The sequence below is a fragment of the Camelus ferus genome, chromosome 34 (assembly GCF_009834535.1).
Source record: "Camelus ferus isolate YT-003-E chromosome 34, BCGSAC_Cfer_1.0, whole genome shotgun sequence".
In the NCBI taxonomy this organism is placed as follows: Eukaryota; Metazoa; Chordata; class Mammalia; order Artiodactyla; family Camelidae; genus Camelus; species Camelus ferus.
Genome location: NC_045729.1, coordinates 12948944 through 12970197, shown reverse-complemented (window position 1 = coordinate 12970197; position 21254 = coordinate 12948944). Strand labels below are relative to the sequence as shown.

The following is a 21254-nucleotide window of genomic DNA, read 5'->3' as shown; positions in this document are numbered from 1 at the left end:
AGGGACAGTCCAATAGAACAAAGAGAATCAGATAAGAATAGCAAAACCAATGACTGTGTTTTGGGAGCATGTGTATCAGGTCCTCTGCTACACCCTTTGCATACATTCTTATTTAACCAGTACGAAAAAATTGGAAGCCTTTAGTGCTACCCCTTTTTACAGATGAAGAAGCAAGCTCAGAGAGGTTAGGTAATGTGGCTGAGGCCACTCAGCTGACAAGTATGGGACCAGAATGTTGGCAAGCTCAGAGAGGTTAAGTAATGTGGCTGAGACCACTCAGCTGACAAGTATGGGACCAGGATGTTGAGAGACCATTGTGACTTCCTACATCATGCAAAAGGGCCAAATTTCATTTTACCAACAGTGAGGATTAAGCTCCCTGACCGTCACCATTTTCCTACACTGGTAATGTGGAGGCAATGTCTGAATCCTTCCTACCCCTTTAATTCTTTCCCTATACTGTTTAAGAAATAATAAAATAATCAGAAATTAGGTAACTGACTTGAATAAGCATAAAACCAAATAATCAATACCTGATTAATGGCAGTTAATGGTGTAAAAGGGGAAATAAAAGATGTGTATGGTCCACATCTGTCTGCCCTCTCTCCCACATTTGACACTATTGACCCCTTTTGCTTTCTTAAAAGTCATTTCTTTCAGCTTCAGTTAGGTGTCCCCTACAGAGCTGATCACCACAGCCTTCCTCCCTGCCTCCACCAACTTGTGACCTTTGCTGAATATTCGGCCTCCTTCTCCCTCCAGCAGTACTGGTTGTTCAAGTCTCAGTCCAAACCTCACTTTCCTTTTCTCCACGTACTCCCGTCCTGAGAGAGCAGCTCCTTTCTCAGCTGGCTGCTGGCAGTTGTTATCAACACTATGCTGAAGAATTTCAAACCTGTAACCTCACATTCCAGACTCTTAGTTGTAGGCACTGCAAGACATCCTCACTAACATGTCCAGCCTCAGCTCAGAATTTAATGCATTTTCTGTGATAAATAGCTTTTTACTTCAACTTTTCAATTTCCATTGATTCATCACCATCTTTTCAATCTCAGGACCTAAAAACCAGCTTCGACGATTGTATCTCCTGTATTATCTCTAGGTAGGACACTGCCAGATCCTAAAGAAGCGTTCTTCAAAATTCTTTTGCAACCTTTGAGGCCACCAAAATCCTGGCTCTTGTCCCCTTGCATTTGGAGGTCTGACTTGTCTGCCACCTTGGGTCACTACTGTTCCCCCAGGGTTAGGGTTAGGGTTAGGGTTAGGGTTAGGGTTAGGGTTCTTTCATACAATGGTAGGGGATTCACCTTCTCAACATGACCATTCCATCAAGTCTTTCTTCTGGTAACCTCCTAGGATAAAGTCAAATGACATTAATCTAGCTCTCAGGGTTTTCCATAACCTACTGGTTAGCAGTGATACTCATTCAGCCCAAACCAGGGGTTCAAAAACTTAACAGGCTGTCTCATAGAGAGAAGATTCTAAAGCAGAAAGATGTCTCAGTGGTGTCTATTTCAGTTCCTTTACAGAAACATAACACATATTAGCTAAAAGTTGATGTAACCCTACCTTTTACAGACGCATGCTCTTTGCCGTGCTATTTTTTAATGGAATTTGAACAGGCTAAACGACCCGATTAAGGTCACACAATTAGATGTCAACTTGCGATATGGTGCCTCTCCAACTCTAGCCTTTCAGAAGGACAACTCTGTTCCACAGTAACCCCACACTTATTTCCCACTACTTGTCTACAAACTCATTCAGATGAAGTTGACCCCAAATAACCTTCACATCAACATTCAGCGTCAAGTCCAAATCTTTGTTCATGGTATCATTTCCACTTAGAGAAATGTTACCTTCCCTTGGGCCTCTACATTCTGCATTCTTTGAAGTTTAGGTCAAGTTCCCCTGCCTCCACTCCTCCACAGAGTTTCAAGGCTGCACCTTCAGCCTCTGTAGATAATGTAGGAGCCTATGACCGCACCACCCATTTGAGGCACTTAATCATATTCTGTCTTGTACTTTTACTCAACATTTTGGTGTGTGCAGCCTTTGCTTCTTCAACTAAACTCAACTTCTGAAGAGAACTAGAACATGTCTTTTTTGTTGTATTGTCCTTCACACCAACTATAGCTCTGTGCACAGGGTAGATGCTGTGCTCTTTGTTAAAAACATAAAGAACCTAAGAATAGAACCTGAAACAAAGTCTTAAATAGATAATCCAGAGGCCCAGAGGAAATCAAGTCCATAGATAATACAAAGTTTAATTTTACAATTAGCTTAAGTTAATTAACTCATTTTCAAATATTTAATAAGTGCCCGTTCCGAGCCAATTAAAGGGCTAAGCATGAAAATGCAACACTGCGTGGAACAGACACATCGCTGCCATCGTGGAGCCAACAGTGTAGTCAGAGAAAGACACAAACATTAAATAATCATGTACATACACGCATGTGTATCCCTGTGTGTGTGTGCGCGCACATGTGTGTAATTTAACTAGGACTTTAGGAAAAATGGGGAAAAGGGGACAGATTTGAAATGTATTTTGCAATAGAACCAGTAAAATTAGAAAATTGATCAGATGAAGCATTTGAGAGAGAAGAAAGAATCAAAGATGACTTGCACATTTCTGACACATGCAACCAGAAGGGTGACGGTCATTCTGCTGAGATGGAGAAAAGCAGTGGAGGGCAAGCTTTAAGGGACCGTCCATGAAAACCCAACCTTGGGCATGCTGAACAGTTTCATTAGCAGAACTCCATCAAATAGAAAAGGGTGGCAAGTAGCAGTGTGAGGCCCATGTCCTGACCTCTACCCTGTTCATCTTCAGATGGTGTGTCTTAAAAAGAAAACGCTTCACCCAGAATTGGGCCTGAGAAGAGGGAAGCAGAACCAGGCGCTCAGCCCAGAACTGGGCAACCAGACTGCGAACGACTGCAGGTTACCGTTTGCTGAGGCTGGAAGAATATAAAATAAAACTTTTCAATCCAAGAAAATCAAAACTGGCCCATTATTTCTTTATCAAGTGAATCAAAAGCTTAGCCGAAAGGAAAACTAATCTGAAAAAGGCCCGCTGCTGGTGATGTGTGTATTCACGTGGAAGGCAGGCTTGGCACAGGCCCCGACCCTCACTCCGCTTCTGGGGGAGTCGGCCGCTGTGTGACAGTGCGCGGGAAGGAGGCTGAGGTTCTGGATTCCAAACCTACTCAAGCTACTTCACTGACCACAGGGTTGGAAGGGAACATAGAAATTCATTATCTCATAAAATCAAAGAATCAGAGAACTTCAGAACCAGAGGGAACACACGGGGCTCATCTTTTCCAAATCCTTTCTGAGCCAGCATCTCCCCTAAGACATTATTTTACAGATGAAAAAACCAAAGTCTGAAAAGGTAAAATGACTTGTAACAAAGCTGGGAACAGAAGCGTGTCCTCCTGCCGGTCAGCAGAGTGCCCCTTCCACTCCAGACCCCGCGTTGCTGGATGGTAAAGAGACGGGTGGGCCTAGGAAAGAAGCCCTTTTTGGAAAGTAATTTGAGATCAGATTTTGAGAGCAGAAACCTGTTATCCAGGGAGGATGACTGCCATGCTAAGCTTCAGTCTGGCTAAAAGAAGGCCCCACAGGTCTCTTATCACATGAGCAAAATGACTCAAGTGATATTTGAATAATATGAAGCCGATAGTAGGTAAGATGATTTTTGTGATATTAAAGAAAAGGGACACAAAGCAGCTTGTTATGGAAATCTAGGCACAAGCTAGTGAGGACAGTGACTCTGGAAGCAGAGAGGAGAGGACGATTTAACTTAGGGGCACCGAGAAGAATTACGGAATCTGACTGACTGTTACATAAAAGGAGTGAAGGGCAGTGAGGAATCATTTCCAAGTACGTGTTCCTGATCATAAGGCAAAAGACCATGTGAACACTCTGCACGTAAATGTTGAAAGCTACTTCAGAGCCTACATTTTACTGCCAATGAATCAGAAAAATCACCTTCACACATGAAGGATAGCATATTTAATTTTTAAAAAGAAGAACCACTTTTTCACTCCACATGCACGAGCCCCACCTTTCACCTTTATTGATTCATTCCCACTTTCATTCAACAAAACATGGCTGAGTCTTCTATGTGGTGAGTCCTGGGGTGGCTCCAAAAATGAATGAGACATTCCCAGCCTCAGACATCCCCGGATCTACTTTTAATTTGAACCGTGTGCACAAGTAATGGATGTTATAATAGCAGTATGAACACGGGGCTTTGGGAACACAAAGAGAGGGATGACTAATTCTGCCTGGAATTGTTAGAGAAGGCTTCACGGAGGGGGTAACACTTCAATTAGATCTTAAGGGGCAGTCGTATCCACCCAGGGAAATTGAAGGAGGAAGATTAGAGAAAGCAACCAGGTGGATGCACGGAGAGGGACACAACTGTCATATTTAGAGAATGGCCGGGCACAGCGTTCGGGATTGCGGGATCACAGGCCGTGCACGTGGGGGCAAGGCAAGGGATTGGAAGAGGGAGGCAGTTAAATAACATAAGTCCGATCATAAAAGTTAGGCCCAAATGTTCAAGGTCTTTAATGGCATGCTATCACATCCCGTGGGTAAAGGGAGCCATCAGAGACCTGTGGGAAAAAACAGCTTTCTGCACTAGACATCTGATTCTTCGTTATCTACAGCATACTGAACTCTTCTTTAATTCAGTAAGTCATGCGTTGCTACCTCTTCCTCATCCCCAACTTGATTTGATAAAGACTGCTTCAGCCACTTTGAGGTTTGCATGGCAGTGTCTCCACTCAGAATTGCACAGATACCAAGGTGATGGGTTTTCCATCATCCAAAGCAGCCACCAGACATCAGCTTCCTGCAAGAGACTTGCTGGGGCCATTGTCATTCTGATCAGGCCTTGGTTCTTTCTTCTTTGTAAAGGAAGGCACAATATATTTGAGGAATTTTGAGCACGTACCCCCTTCAGGAGCACATACCCTTGATTGGAATTCACAATAGCAGGGTTTTCATTTTCTCACCATGGCCTGACACTGCTGTGTGAGGCAGACTGCTCCCCTGTCATAAGGCTGCTCCCCTGTCATCAGCATCTCTGCTCCACGGGCCAGTGTGGGCTGGACCAACAGCATGTTCTGCGGGCTCTGTGATCAGGTGCTCAGCACCCGGGCGTTACAGGATCATGCCCCAGTCTTATCTATTTCTGCAATGTCTCTTCCCCTCAGATGTGTCCTGTTCCTTCTTTACATCTCCTGTCAATGTCTTTTTTTTATAGACATATTTCCCTGCTGCTTACTAATAACCAGAGTGACTGATTTGACAGCTGGTACAACCAAGTGTGGAGCAGTAGGATCTTTTCCCAGTGCTCAGAAGGAAAGGAAGAGACAGGCTTTTTTTCTTTTTTTGGGGTGAAAAAAAAAACTAAGCTCACAATCTGAAGCACGTGCCACTGCCAGGGCTGACAGACTTAGCATGTTGGTCCTCTACACGGGGCCCAAGAGCTTTCGAAGGCTGAATCAAATGCTGTACCCGCTTTCTTCTTCCACTTTCCAATTTTACCTTTGCAGGAGAAAAAGAAACATGTCTCAGTTTTCCTGACACTGAGGCACATGAACTATCATCTCGCACAGAAAAGAGGAAAAAGCAGCCCCAGGCGACCACTCAGCTCTCGAACGTTCCCTTCGTTCTTCCAGGAGAGCATATGGAGTTTCTAGGTCACTCCTGACTCAGCGTGTAAGACAGCACGGTGGGCTGCTCTGGGGAGGTTAACCATGGTGCCCCTTCTCCTGGCTGCCTGGTTCTGAAGACGACACCAAACAGCCAGGATGAAACAAAGCTGGTCTCACGTCAGGTAAGGTGAAAACAATGGCAGCAAGGAAAAGGAAAGCCCTGCAAAGCACAGGGACGTAAGAATGGCCACGGGCTCTTGGTCCCGAAGAGCCATCGGCCCATAATTGTTTGAGGTTCCCAGGGCAGCACAGTGACCATAGCTCTCTCACTCAGCCTTCACCTTCTGCGCAAAATCCAGTATTGTCTTGTGCATCCCTGACGTGAAATCTGGGGGGAAAAGAAACTCTAAATACTTACAAACAAACAGCTAAATACATAATCCTACTTACAGCACCAGTCATTGGGCATGTGAAGAACAGAGATTTGACTGCCTGCATAAGACATTCTCCATCCAACCTTGAGGAGCCAGCTCAGTATTAGAACATGCTTGGTTGAGCCCAAAAGAGGCACACACATTGTGCAGCAATTAATAAATGCTTCTTAATAGTGAGCAGTTCCTCCCTCCTGTTATTCTATTGGTATAGAGACACTAGCAGGCTCCATTTAATAGCTCAGATCCGAAGTTTGGGGGTGAACAAGTGTTCTGCACCCATTCCCTCCTGTTCATTCAACAAAGCCCAAGTCTGACGGCCTTGAGGACCTGCTGCGAAATGCCATCTGTTCAGCCAGGCACCTTCGTGATAAACATGGGAGAGATGGCAGGGTGGGTGGAAGACAGGGGTCAAAGCCAAAGATAACAATCACCTAAGCATCACCTGCTAGGTAAGTGTGTCTGGAGCCTGTCACAGTTCTCACTCACAAATCACAAAGAGCTTTAACAGCAATGTAGCGTTTCTTTCTCTTCTTTTTGTTCCCTTGGACAAACACACAGTTTCTTACGCCACTGTGCACAGTCTTTAATCAGATGGATGGCATCACCCTATTCTGAAGAATTATGTCCTTCGTTAATACAACTCCAAAGCTATGCCTCGGCCAGCTTCTTGCTTGCTCACAGCAGTCAGACTCAGTGTAATGCCACGTATTATGGAACCACCTGCAAACCCATACCAGAACATTCTCAAGCCCAACTCAACTGGTTCCCCTGAAGGACAGCTCCCCCCAGCCTCCAGGAGAAGAGTTGTAAGATCAAGACAACCCTCCATTTGTTCCCCTTATCTTACCTCCCACCCTGCGTCTTCCTCATTCTAAAATGCTTTTCCTCTCATTCTGTAGCACTTTAGGGAGCAATTCCATTAAATCCAATAACAGTGTAGTAATACAAGGAACACCATCTTCTAGCGCTAATAACTTTCATTTTAAAACCACTTGTGTGCTCCAAAATTTAGCAAAGCCTCAATTTCTCATCAAGGCCAGCAGACATCAAATCTGAAGCTTTGAAGTTAGGTTTCTTTAGGGTTTGTAATCAAAGCACAGGGGAATTGAAATGCCATTTAAAGTCGGATTTGTTTTGATGCTCACGCTGCCAGTTTCACTGATGGCGACTCATCTCCATGCATAAAATAGACACATGAAGTGTCAGCAGAAGGACCAAAAACCGAATGAGGAAATCATGATTGCCTGCCAGAGGACCACCACTGATGAATATACGTATGTATGTACCCTTTCCAGAATTTCCTGTATTTACCCTTTCCCAAATTTGAATTTCATTGTATTAACAAGGACCACAATTTTTAGACTGGTCATTAGAGGAGAATCAAAGCAAAGAATTCTTCCATCAGCACCAAGTTCAAATTTGTGCAAATGCCACCACTACACCTTTCACACTTTCTGGTCATTGGGGCCACATACGTGGCAGCAGAGTTGAGAACAGTGCTTTGCAACCCTGGCTGCCTTTTAGAATTAACTTGGGAGCTTTTAATACATGTCAGTTCCCAGACCCTTACCCCCTTCCTGTCCGCCTAAATCAGAATTTTGCAGGGTGAGACCTGGGGATCTGTGTATCATTTCTTAAAGCTTCTCAAGAAATTCTAATACACATTCAGGCTGAGAAACACTGACATAAGAAACTCTAAATGCAGAGAACTGAAGACAGCATGGGAGCAAGTCAGCATATCAGTACTTCCCTGAGGCTGTTGAATCAGCATCAGGTGATAAATTTTAGACGACTCCTTTATCTGGAACAGGAGAATGTTAACTTCTAATGATCACAGCAAACATATTATATGTGACTTACTTCACTGCTTACTGCCTCTGCCACCCAGATGCCCTGCCACCGCTCTCCCAATGTTTGTGGGAGGCAGGCTTCCTTCTCCCAGAAGGACAGTGAGCCTCTGGACTGTTCCTCTTTGTGCTGAGCACAGAGTAGGTACCAGCTGGTTTGTTACTTATGGCCGATGGAGAGAGTCTGCCAGGGCTGACCCCATGGAGAATGGTTCAGAACACACAAGGCCAGTCTTCAGCTTGGCTAGCCTGGGTTAATTTCGGAATGGGGCTGAACGTTCCTGTTCCGGGAAGGAAGCACTTCCCTGAGGACTGAGCCGCTAGAGGCCGCTCCGAGCCAGAGCCTTGCTAAATCCTGTAACGAAGTAAAATCACATCAAAGGGAAAAGAAGGCTGCTGAGTAGCACTGGGAGTCATGGCAACACCACGGTTCCTATTTTTAAACTTGCTGGTGAGTGAGCACACGAAGTGCGTGTGTGTACGTGGGGGGGAGGGGATTCCGAAATCTTTCAAAAGAATATTCTTTCATGAGGTTTTGAGTTCGCACGTAGCTAACAATCTGTGACAAGGAGATCAAAGAGTTCAGCCAGACTCAGCTGTGTCAGAGAGGCCCCTTCCTCCTCCTGAACTCCACCACCCGGTTCTCTGTCAGAAGAGCTCCTTCACGGCCCTGTGACAGACACACCAGGAAATCCTTGACGCTTTCAACGAACAAATTCTTAAATTCCAATCTTTGTTTCTTAGGCTCATTCTGCTAGCCTCTTAAGCAATTCACTTTGTGTTTCAAGAAAAGTAAGTTCAACCCAATCAATTAGAAGGACTTTCTGTGGCTGCCCTGCTTCTCGTGAGGCCAAGCAAATGGAAGATGTGTGTCCTCTGTATGCCCAGCACCCAGCTCAGGGTGCGGGACACAAAAGGGATTCAAAACACCTGCTGAATGCGATGCTGCGTCCACCATCAGGGAGGGTAACACTAGGAGGGACGGAAAAGCAGACCTCCACGGGCCACGGCTCTTTCCTTGTCAACAGTGTTGTTTTCACTTTTCTCCAATCTCTGGCCAAGTATTAGCCTTAAACAAATCCAAACTTATCTGACCTGTCAAAAATGAACAGTGGCCTTGGAGACATCTGTAAATCATGACAGAGGCCAAGGTCTTGTTTTGCCCTCTTACACGTCCCTGACAGTGCTTTCCACGTGTCTGCAACCTCCAGGAGCCTCGGTGAATCTTAGAACAGAAAGTCTGATCTCCCTTCAGTTCAAAGGACTTTCAGGCCTGCCAAGGCTACAAGATGTTTTTTTCCTATGTGGGCTAAGGGCCTTTGGAATATGCAGGAACAAGGTAAGAAAAGAAAAAAAAAATCCTTTCTAATTGCAAAGGAAGGCAAAAGAACTGCAAACCACAAGGCCAATAAAAAGAGACGTGACACACATCAGGATAGAGGGGGAAAAAACAGGCTTGGCCCGGAATGGCCCTAACACGTGTGCACTGGACTCTGTTCCCAGGCTGTTTCTGGATTTATCATGGCTTCAGGACAAGGATTCAACAGAGAGGCCAAGAAAGGAAGCTCTTTATTACAAAACCAGCCTGTCCTGCAGGTTAATGATGTGTTCCTGTACATCGGAGTCATGCCTAATTGGCTCAGCCTCCTCAGCCACAGAGAGAGTCCTCAGAAGGATGGACAATGGGGGGCAAAGTACACCTGGAATCTGCAAAGACTTGGGTTTGAAACCCAACTTCATCTGCATGTAAAGTAGACAAGTGACTTAACCTTTCTGGGTCTCAGTTTCTCTGAAAAATGGAAGTAATGCTTCTGCACAGTACTGTTAAGATTAAATAAGTCTATAAAAAACATTTGGCACATAGTAGTCACTCAATAACCTTTTTTTAAGTAAATTTCCTAAATTGCTGAAGCTTAGTATTTTTAAGTTCCAAGCCTTTTCTTGATTATAGAAAGCATTTTAAAATGGAAAATTTCATTTTTAAATGGAAATTTCTGACCAATGGGCTGTTGGCAAAGTATGGGACTTCTGGGAAATCTCTTTGAAAGGGAAAGAGCTTGCCCTCCTTCCTTTCTAACTTCAATCATCTGCTTGAAACCAGAGCTCTGCGGCCATCTTGGGCGTGGGGATGAAGGCCACGCCACGTGAACAAAACCGCAGAAAGCTAGCGAGAGTCCGGGTCCTGCTGACTAGGCAGCTACCATACCAGCTCTAGACAAACCACCTACGTGTGCCTATGTGTCCTGTTTAAACTGGGTTCTTGATACTTTATGCCACATCTAAGCCAAAACAACAGCAACACAACAACAACAAAAACCAGTGTGGTAACGCAACCCATTCCAGAGAAGCCAGCGGGAGCCCGCGTAGAAGGACCTGGGTTCAATCCCCAGTACCTCCATTAAAAAATAATAATAAGGGGCCAACATTTATTTTTTTAAAAAGAAGTATGCATAAAATTAAAGTAAATGAACTTTGAGATAAAATAAACCACCTTCATTTTAGGACAAGAATTTTGTGTCAGTGATTTTAGCTCAAAGCCCTTTTCTGCGTTCTTTGTGATGTTTGGTTATGCTCTAGGTACACCAGACTGTTGAATTTGTGAACTCCCCCCTCCCAGGTCAAAGAGGTAAGTCTATGGGTGAGATACAGTAACAGGGCAATGAGAACAATAACCCTGTGTAGCATGTGGGATCGCTCACCATTTTAAGTCACAGTCTGTAACACACACACACACACACACACACACACACACACACACACACACACATCCACCCCCAGCTTTTCCTCTACAGAGTCAGAATGAGAGAAATTTGACATATTATTAAAATCTATGTAACAATGAACTATATTATAATGACATTCCATGGTGCTATTTTTGCCTAAACAAAAGTTCCTGATAGATTTTTGTTCAAGGACACACACACAAAATAGGTAGGAGTGTCTGGAAATGCTGTTGGGAAAATTAAAAGGAAGTCAGCGTCTGAGTTTTCTCTGTTGATCTTCACCGTCAATCTATGCAGTGAACAGACAAAGCCCGCCCAGGTGTGCTGTGATGACTCAGTGAGATGCTGCACATGGAGATTCCTTGTATGAAAATGGTCCCTCTTATTATCATCGTGATTAGCCATGACAATGAACGACTTAAAGGTTTTGATCATCAGATTTATGTCAAACACTAAATGTATTCTGACACATTCTCATCTGGACTCCATCTGTGACCTCTTTCAGGGAATGGTGAGAAGGACCACTGAGAATGAATGACATTGTCACGGTGTGGCTTCCATGGCTATTTCTGCTGCTTAGTCAGGAAAGATTTTTCCTTCAGAGAAAGAAGACGTGGATGGATTTCTTAAAATTATATAGAACCACTTGCCTACTAAGTCTGTCTCCTTTGCCCAAACAGTAAATGTGCTAGGGTTACTTAGCAACCATCCTTACAGCCATCAAGACTTTAAAAATGAAATCTGATTGGATGAAAATACCTTGTTGAGAGTCACCAGTGCTAATTCCAAGCTAGCCATTTGAAAGGATTCCTCGCAACTTCTGTCCCATACTCAGTCCTCCTCATGAATCAAAGAAATGGCCTTGGTGATAGAAAGAATTGAGGAAATTTAACATGTGAAGTATTTTTTATCAAGTTCTTTTAATAATTTTCATAATTCTCTACTCCCCTTGACAGGTACAAATGCACACACGAAAACCTGCATTGGATGGATACATGTGTGCATGCAAGAACTCCACATATGGTCGTGTATGACCACAGAAAGCTAAGGGCAGGAAAGCCTTTTAAAGCCGGTGAGAAGGAGAGAGGGGCAGCAAAAGATCAATGAACAGAACCCCCTACGGAGAAAGAGGTGGGGAAGGATAAAGAAGGAGAGGCGGGGCGGGGGGCGTGAAGCAGCAGTGAATGAGGGAAGGTAAAGCCGGAGCAGCGAGGGAGGCAGTAGGCAGCCCCTGGCCGGCTGCTGCTGCTGGAAGCCGGACAAGAGGGAACAGATTTCAGCAGCAGGGAGCTCTAATCTGTCAGCAGCAGTTCCTTCATGTGTGACCAGCCGGCCCAGCTTGGGGACTGGTGCCAGTCTGGGCCCGCTGACCCCACTGGGCCTCCCGGAAGAGAATGCGCCTCCGATAAAACCCCAAAGGTCTGAGGAGGGCTCCCATCCCAGCTCCTGCCGCCGCCCGGCCCCTGGCCTCTCCGCGTGCCCCAGTCTGCAGTGCTGGGTCAGATTCCTCAGCAGTAACTTCTGAAGGTCAGTCGTGCTGAACACCCGCTTCCTCCACATCCTTATCGGCCACATCAGGACCTGGAGAATTCTTTCCCGGGAGATGACCATCTATGCATCCATGACAGCTCCATTGGAGAGGAAAGAGAGAAAGGCTCAAACCATGATTTATTTAAAATGTGCGAGGTCTTAGATAGATGCACAAGCCACAGGACCATTTCTGCTCTCAGGAAGCTCGTGTTCGCTAAGCTGACCTTGGCCGGCTGTGGTCCAGCCCTCACTCAGCCTTCCAGCCCATGTCTGTAACCATAAATGACAGCACTTGAGCTTTCTGGCAACTCACCCCCATTCTTACCGCCACCCAGCCAGCCTTCATCCTCTGGTGGGAAGAGAGAGCAGATGGAGAAGTGACTCCCACTCAGTTCCTAAATAACACCAGCTTCAGTTCCTATTAACTGTGAATTTGCACCCTTGTCTGGGTAAGAACCAAGGGAGCAAGAATCATGGGGAAGCTGCCAGACCAGGGCAAAGGTTAACAGGGAAGCCCTGGCTGCCTGCTGGCCCTTCTGAGGCCGTGGTCAAGCAGCCGAGAGGCAGCGAGTAAGCCTACGAAGACTGCTGTTCCTGCCGAGGACAGCTAGGGTCTGCGCCCAGCCAGCCTCTGACAGACGAGGGACCCCTCTGCGAGTCTGTTCTCATGTTTGTAAAATCCATTCGCCATCCTACCTTTCATTCTGTGAGGATACATGTCTTGAAAGGGCTGGATTAGATGAGCACCAAGGTTTTCTCAATTATAGTGCTCCGACTTTAAGGGCAACCAAGGTTTCTTTAAAGCCTGGTTACTGTGCAGCCCGGTGAGGGGCTGCAAGCCAGGGCCCGAGCGGATCCAGGCTGGATTCTGGCATCACACAGCTGAGCCTGGGGGGCCCTGGGCCTCGGGTTTCTTAAAACCATATCAAATGGGGATAATGGTTCCTGCTTCATTCATGCTTTTATAAAACAACTATTTATCAAGTGCATACGGTGTATCAGGCACTGTGCTGGAAACACAGAGGTTAAAAAAATTCCTGTTCTTGTGGAACTTAAATTCAGCCAGAGGGGTGAGAAAAAAAATATTTTAAAATAAAATATATACAATATGTCAGATAAATGCTGCAGAGAGAAATAAAGCAGGAGATGGGGAGAGGCGCTTGTGAGGGTGGGAAGTACAAGTTGCCCATATAAGGGTGATCAGGGAACGTCTCTTGAGGACATGTGCATGGGTCAGGAGTTTTGCAAGGATCCAAAGAGCTAACTACACAATGCCAGGTGTGCAGTAAGTACTCAGGCAGGCAACGCTGGCGTTAATAACTTCGCCAGCCTGGGTGACAATGGGGCTGCTTTTGAGCACATACCTATGACCCTCTTCTTAACCCTAAGCATTGTCATCAACCCACAGGCTTTCTGTGGCAGAGTCTGCTTCAGAATGAGCCTGTCTGCCTCCTCCACGGAGACCCACTGCCTCGCCCTCCTCTTGCTTCTTTCCTCCTTGAGACCATCCTATTCCCTCCCAGGGGCACTGCACCACCTGTGTCTGGGTACCCAGCACAGATGGGCGTCCTCCCCCTGCTCCAAACTGTCCTCAGTGAAATGGAGTTCTTTTCCCACGTGCTCCCCCTCCCATCTCCTGCCCTCTCCTCCAAATTGTAAATAGCTTTTTAAGGAAGAAGGAGGAGGAAGAGGAAGAGGAGGAGGAGGAGGAGGAGGAAAACAAAAGAGGAGAAAGAGGGAAGAAACACCAAACGTGTCACTGGTAAGTTTTAAATTTTACAGTCAGCCATAGAATTAAGCAGTGATTGAGGAAAGAATCATGTAGGGGGTCTAGAGTTAAACAGCTGAGAATGCTTTTCACAGGTTTGATTTTAAGGGAAAGAAGCAAAAATCATTTGCTAAAATGACCATCTATATATCTGCCATAGGGAATATGAAAGACTACAGCCAAACAGAAGAGTCTGTGTAATCGTCCCATTCTGTCACTCTTCCGCGGACAGTTAAAGCTTGTTTGCCTGAATTACAATAAGCAGTGACTATATCCTTTAGGATGGTTATTAGGTTTTTCAGTTATTTTCCTGAATTTATATTTCCTTCTACACCACTGAGCAGATAAAGTCTCTCTCCATATACACGAGCATGTCTTGTTTTACTGAACATTTCATGTGAAAATGTTGCTTTCCTTAGATTCTAGAAGACTTCTTTAATCAGGTAAAGGCCACCATACCTAACAGTCCACTTATAACTATACATTTGTGGAAACTTTTGACTGGTTCCCATGTAAATTATATTAAGTGAACCTATAATATGCATTTCCCTTACCATAAAGCTCCCTGTGCCTGGCCCCCCACGAATATTTACCAACAACTGACAGATGGGTAATGACCAAGCAGCTCTTGCCCAGTGTCTAAAAACTAATTGACTCAATTCCTCATTTATTTCTTAACCTCTCAGCACTTTCCAGGCCAAGCAAGTTGAGGGAACATCCCATGGGAACAATCCAGCTAATCCAATGGTTCCGAGGATGGGGCATCTGCCCCAAAGTTAAAGGAAGATCGTGTTCACCACAGCTTTTTTAATAAGAACCTAACAAAGCACCTTTCTTCACATCAGTTGTCCCCATCTCTCAAAGGCTGAGCCAGAGGAGGATTCTGGCCTTTTGAGACAGCGATTTTCATGAGGAAGGAAGAATTTGGGGGTGTCGGGGTTGGTGCAAAACAGTTGTTGAGTAGGAAACCTGAGGACAGCAGGGGGAAATAATTAGGCAAGATTCATGAGAGGTTTGTGATGTTGAGATCCAGGCATCTCAGAGAGCATCTGCTTTGTCTACATGTCCCCAGAGCTGCTACGTATGAAAAGCAGGAGAACTGGGTCCTCAGGACAGAAAGAGAGCCCAGAGGTGAGCGGCAGGTCCGCCACCATCTGAGTGAGAGAAAGAGACCAGCGGAGTAGTGGAGGCTGGTGGAGAAGGAAGCTAATCATCAACGGCTCCCTGACAGAAATGATAAAGGAAGAACACAGACACTTGCCCGCGAACAGCTAACAATTCTTCTCCAGCTCAGGGGGATGAAGAAGGGCTAGACAACTGGCCTGATCACTTTCTAAACTCTTTCAGATCATCTGGTACCAAAAGGTTCTCAGACTTTTCTCGGAACTGAGAAGATCCTTCACTTAGAGAATCGCATAGCATAAGAAATTCTCCATCTCTTTCAATCAAATGAAGTTCCCAGTTGGAATGAAATGCTCTCAGCACGTCTTGGTATAGGGCTCTGTACAACATTTGCTAAGAAGGCATAATGAATGCTACAAAGTTCTAACAGAAAGTTAATTCTTATCAGTGGACAAAGTAGGGTTGTTACATTTAGCAAAATAATAATAATAATATTACATTTGAATTTCAGATAAACAACAAATTATCTTTTAATGTCAGTATGTCCCGTACAATACATGAGACAGACATGCTAAAAAAATTCCGTGTTTATCTGAAATTCAAGTTTAACTGGATTTTCTGTATTTTTCTTGCAACCCAGGTAAAAAGCCTTGTCCAGTAGCTTGTAGACACTCTAGAGTCACCTGGCCTACAGGGGGCCATGCTTCAAGGAACTAAAAAGTTACCAGTAAGCTGGTTCTCTATGTCTGTGAGTCTGTTTCTGTTCTGCAGGTAAGTTCATTTGTGTCCTTTTTTTTAGATTCCACATATAAGCAACATCATACAGTATTTTTCTTTCTCTTTCTGGCTTACTTCATTTAGAATGATAATCTCCAGGTGGTGGCGGTTTCATGGGTGTCTACATCTATCCAAACTCATCAAATTGTACATCTGAAATCAATGTGTAGTTTATTGTACAGGAACCATTCCACAATAAAGGTGTAAAAAAAGTTATCAGTACGGAACTCTCCTTTGGATTGGTACCTGATAAACAGCATTCATTTGACAGTGAACGAAATAGTTCATTTTAAGGATCTTCTCTGAGGGTGCTTATATGTCACTAAAAAAACTTTTTTCTTCAGTAACTAACAAGTAAATCACTTCAAACACGTGTCTCTCTTTGGGATTCAGGGATGTCATAGCACCTCCCGTCTCCATTCCCTAAATCTAGATTTATGAACTTCCTTCGCATGGAAAGCAAGCCGCAGTCTGGTCAGGTATAAGTGGGCACTCCCGCTTGCAACGGTTCTGTGAATGCTACTCAGTTTTCCCGAAGGTGAGAGGAGAAGCCGTTTCCTGACCCTGTATTCGGCGCGTCATCCTGAGCTTGGTCCCCCTCCAGATGCCTCCTGAGGAGCCTTCGTCCCGATGCCGCTGCTGAGAGATGAGCATCAGGCCGAAGAAGTCCTCCTTGCGGAATAGCGACCCATCTGCAACAGTTTTATCCGCAAAGATCCCCCCCCGGGCCTAAGCGGTGTGGCCGCTTGGCTTGTTATCTACAAGAGTGAGCCTAGTGAGACGGGGGCTCTGAAGAGGGGGACAAGGAGGAGGAGCTCCGGCTGGGCGGGCCGGCCTGAACTCCACTGCTGAGTCTGAGTGCCCCGCTCTTTTTGGTCCCTGTTAGTCAACCCCGCCCAATCCTTTCTGGGTCCTGATAGAAAAACATATTAAACCGCTCCTAAGAGAGGATAGTGACTGGATTCTAGAACCATAGGAAGCCGCACTTGGGAGGAGAGGAAGGAAGAAGCCACGGAGAAGAGCGAGGGAGGCAGGGACGTGGCAGGGCAGACGGCTGAGAGGTGTCCAGCTGGCAGTCAGACACAGAAGCCTGGGGACACCCGGGAACCGGGGCAGGGGAGAAAGCTCAGAGGAAATACCTCAGTGGGGGAGCACTCTCGTAAGTGAGACGAGACCTTCCACACAGGGGAGTCAAGAGGCGGTGGACTCTCTCTGCCCTCCCCTGGCACCCGAGGGACGTGTGAGTAATCTGCGCTGTGCCGGCCCTGCTCCCGTCAGGACTGCCGCACTGGGGAAGACGGACCGGGGCACCTGTGGTCCCCTGGACAGTAACCTCTAAGGAAGGAGCACGGAGGACTGAGGAGGGCTACCTCCCTGAGTGGCTGCAGGCGATGATAATGGAGGTTCAAACCAATGGTGGTTTCAAAGACACAGCGGTTACAGTCCAGGCTTCAGAGGTAGCAGTTACGTTCTAGTGTGAAGTAAGCCAGATGAGAAATACCTTTCTGAACGCTGTCTACCCAGAGGAAGTTTTAAAGTAAAAGTAGGCATTCCTGGCCGTACGTATGGACCCTAAGGTGAAACCCACTTGATTTCCTTGTGTAGTTGGCAGGTATTTCAGTCTTGATAATCCTTCATTGTTAGCTGTGGTTTTAATGAACAAATACTTGGTAAAATAACCTGGATCAGATTTGAATTTAGCACTTAAAATGGGGAGAAAACATGCATGCACAGAACTGAGTAAACAGTAAGTTTTTAGAGGAGATCCCTCTTGTCTTGCAAAACGGAGCAGCACAAGGAAGCTGCTGTGGGCAGGAGGGCGCCGGCAGCTCAGCACCGCGGAGGACGGCTATGCGTCTTCCCTGCGCCGCACAAAGGAGCAAGACGGACAGGTCACGGCTCTCACCGGACTTGCAGGGAAGAGGTAACAAAGCACAGCAGTACGGGAGTCGGCAGAGTGGCTGTATAGGAAAAGGGACAAGAGTGATGTCAGTGAGGGCTCGGGAGGGCCTTCCAGTGGAAGGGACGCCGAGACTGAATCTTGGAGGAGGAGGCAGGTGAAGGGCACCTGCACTTGTGTGTTGGTGGGAAGGGGCATCTGGGGAGTACATTCAAGGCAGGGGCAGGAGGTGGGAGCGAGCGAGAACCTGGTATCTTCAGAGAACTGAAGTCAGCTCAGTGCGGCAGGAACGTAGGGTCGGGGAAAGCATGGCGTGAGACAATGTTGGAAAGATAGGGGCTCATGCTGTGGTAGATTTTATAAACCATATTAAGAAGATGGGACTTTATTATAGGAGCAATGAAAAGCCACTGAAAGGTATTAAGCAAGAGAGTGATGAAATCACATTTGCATTTTAGATCACTCTGGCTGCAAGGGAGATTGAAAAGAAGCAGAACTGGGAGCCAGGAGATATTTAAGAGGCCCTGCAGCAACGCAGGCAAAGAGATGGGCTGGGATACGGCACAGGCATGAAAGCAAGTGAACGCGCTCCAGGAAAATCCACAGGCAAGGCCAGGATTGGCCATGAGGCGTCAGGGCTATGGAATCAAGGACCCTGGAAACCTTTACGTTAGGCACCTGGGTAATAGGATGTGCCCTTTACAAGTGGTGTCGATTTGGCAGAGGAGGGTGGGAGGGTGACGGGAGAGGAGAAAGCAGTTGAGCTTTGGGTGTGGTATGCCCTAGGGCCCGTGGTACCCCAAGAGCACATGGAGTCATCCTGAGAGGAACAGACATGGGGCTCAAGGAAGACATTTCAGCCAGAGACATCAATTTGGAGGAACGTATAGACATTCACTGGATTCTTGGCAATGGATGAGAAAGGAAGAGGGTCCAGGACAGAACCCCGGGAAGCACTCATTTGTAAGGGATGTGTAAGGGAAGGCGAGCATGCCGGGGAGCTGGAGACGGAATTGCCAGCGAGGCAGGAGGAAAACCAAGACAGTCTGGACCAACAAGTGGTGATGACCAGGAGGGCAGAAAGAGCAGAGAGTTCAGAGTGGAGACTGCTGGGAATGGATCGCAGATGCAGCCACAGTAAAACTACTTCTAGTTTCAACTGGATTAGGAACTTAGTCGAGAGGCCATAGTTCGAGTCCCTTCCAGACTTAAGACAAGTGTAAGCAGGTAAACATTCAACCTCCACTGAATGTATTTCAGCCTCCCTGGAGTACACGTTCTAGTATTTTATTTCTTAAGCTGGATGGTGGGTACCTGAGTATGTATTAAGTGTTTCTGAATATCTTTCTGTGTGTCTGATACAGTTCATAATAAATGTGACATGCATATTGGTGACTGAAAGGAAGTCAGATTATTGAACAGCATGTCAAGTTATATTTCTATTTATGTAAAACTTAGATTTACATCCACAGAGATATACGTGCACAGGGAGATGGTCATTAGTTATTTCAACAATGATTGTTTCTGGTTAGTCAGATTTAAGGTCATTTGTACTTTCTTTTTGAGCTTTTCTATATTGTTTGATTTTTTACAATGTACACAGTAGCAGTTTTCTACAAATAACAAAACCACAAAGCAAAGTATAGAAAGTTCTACCCCACATGGTCACACAGTGGGTTAAGAGGCCGTGCTGGACCCTGAGGGGAGCGCAGAGGGCAGAGTCCCACCCATGTCTTCTTGTTGGATAAGCCAGACCGGGAGCAGCCGTCAGCATTGCCCCTACAGCGGTGTTCTCACTCTTACGGGCAGAGAGAGGAGACACAAAGGGGACAAAAACCAAGGGAAGAATCCTTTTCGTGTGCCTAAAGACCCACATGACCTACTCCGCACGCCCTCTCAGGACAGCGGCATCCGAAGGGAAGTAATCCTCCCTCACTTCTGTGCCTGCCTCGTCTTTCACAGACCAGGCAGCAGAGGTCAGAGAGCCCTGGCTTCAACTCCACATGGAGCCTCTTATTTCAGCGTGACTTTGGACAATTTACATCCACAAGCCTTTTCTCTTGTACTGTAAACTGGAAACAATTTTCAAAAGCTGCCTAAGAGAGTTGTTGCCTTGAGGGTAAAGAGGTCAAACATGGGGAGTAGTTAGAGGAGGAGCTAGCGCACAGCAAGTGATCAACAAGTGGGGGCCAGTTAGTGTCTCTCAGAACAAGGACACAGCCCAGCAAGCTTTGGATCTGGAACACTCCCACCACCACGGACAATCGCCATCCCAGCGGCCAGCCTGCAACCTCTGACACCTTGAACTGCTCCTCCCTCAGTTTCTGAACCTCCAGCCCAGTCTTGGGCGCTCTCCTGAGACCTCCACCATCAGTGTGCCCTCCGCTCCACACTTACCTATTTAGCATATTGGACTGGTAGATTCTCTTCTCGTGGGTGTTGTAACAACTGCTCTTGGGCTCAGGGATGAAGCTGTGTTCGGACAGCATGTCGGAAGCGGCGGTGGTGATGATGGCGATTCCATCCCTCACTCTGGCAGGTAGGCCATAGTCCCATTCATCGTAGGACACAGAGATCAGCCCGGTGGGGAACTCCGAGGGCACTGTGTCTGTATCCCCGGCCACCAGACTAGGCACAATCCACGTGTAGCCGTAGCCAGTCAGCCCGACTGAGTTAGCCACTTCAAAGATGTAGGTGGCTTCCTCCTTAGTGCAATAAAGAAGAATGATGGGGCTTTGAAGTTTCTTGAGCTGGTTCTGGATCTTAGAATCTCCATCATCCAGGGACATGTCCAGCAGGAGGACTTCCTCTAACTCCCAGCCCACGAAGCTGTTCTCGATGGTGCTGCGAATCTTGTTTACAAAGTCCTGGTAGCCAGGGAAGTAGGTGGTGACGATGGAGAAGATGTACCAGTCATACTCCTCCATGATGTTGAGCATCACAGAGGCTTGCTGTTCAATCGATGGGCCAAACTGGAAGAACATGGAGGATTCATCCTGGAGGAGTAAAGATATGGAAAAAAAGAGAGAAAAATCAAAACAAAGATGGTGAGGGGAGAGTTCAAACCAGTTATATACAAGGATTTGTGTTCAAGGATTTACTTTTTCCATATAATGCCTTTAAAATTGGATATGTTTGACACAATTAATAGCACATTGAGTTTCCTCTCTCTCTTCCACTCTGATAATGAGATATGAAGTTAGAGAAAGGCACAAACAGGACCTAAGCTACAAGTTAGAATGACGTGTATTCAAGGTCATACGTGATTAAGCTTTATTTTAGAACAACGCATAAGGATTGATTGTGCCTTCTCTTACCTACACGAGGCCATGGGTCTCCATCTGACCTGTGTATGACACACAACTCTCTGTCAATTCTAAACATCTTATGTTTTCTCCCGCCTTTCGAGGGAGAAGTCATTTTAAATTTGTCCCACTTTAGGCTGTATTTCACCTGCTGCTCTAAGATGTCAAGCCCTGCATTT

General features: G+C 46.1%; 1 protein-coding gene across 1 annotated transcript in view; it reads right to left on the bottom strand.

Moving 5' to 3' along the window:
* GRIN2B (glutamate ionotropic receptor NMDA type subunit 2B) overlaps positions 1-21254 on the bottom strand; it is a 377702-nt gene that overhangs the window by 144144 nt on the left and 212304 nt on the right. The window contains exon 4 of the mRNA XM_032473100.1: positions 20168-20766. Coding sequence (XP_032328991.1) covers positions 20168-20766 — 599 coding nt within the window. The remainder of the gene's footprint in view (positions 1-20167; positions 20767-21254) is intronic.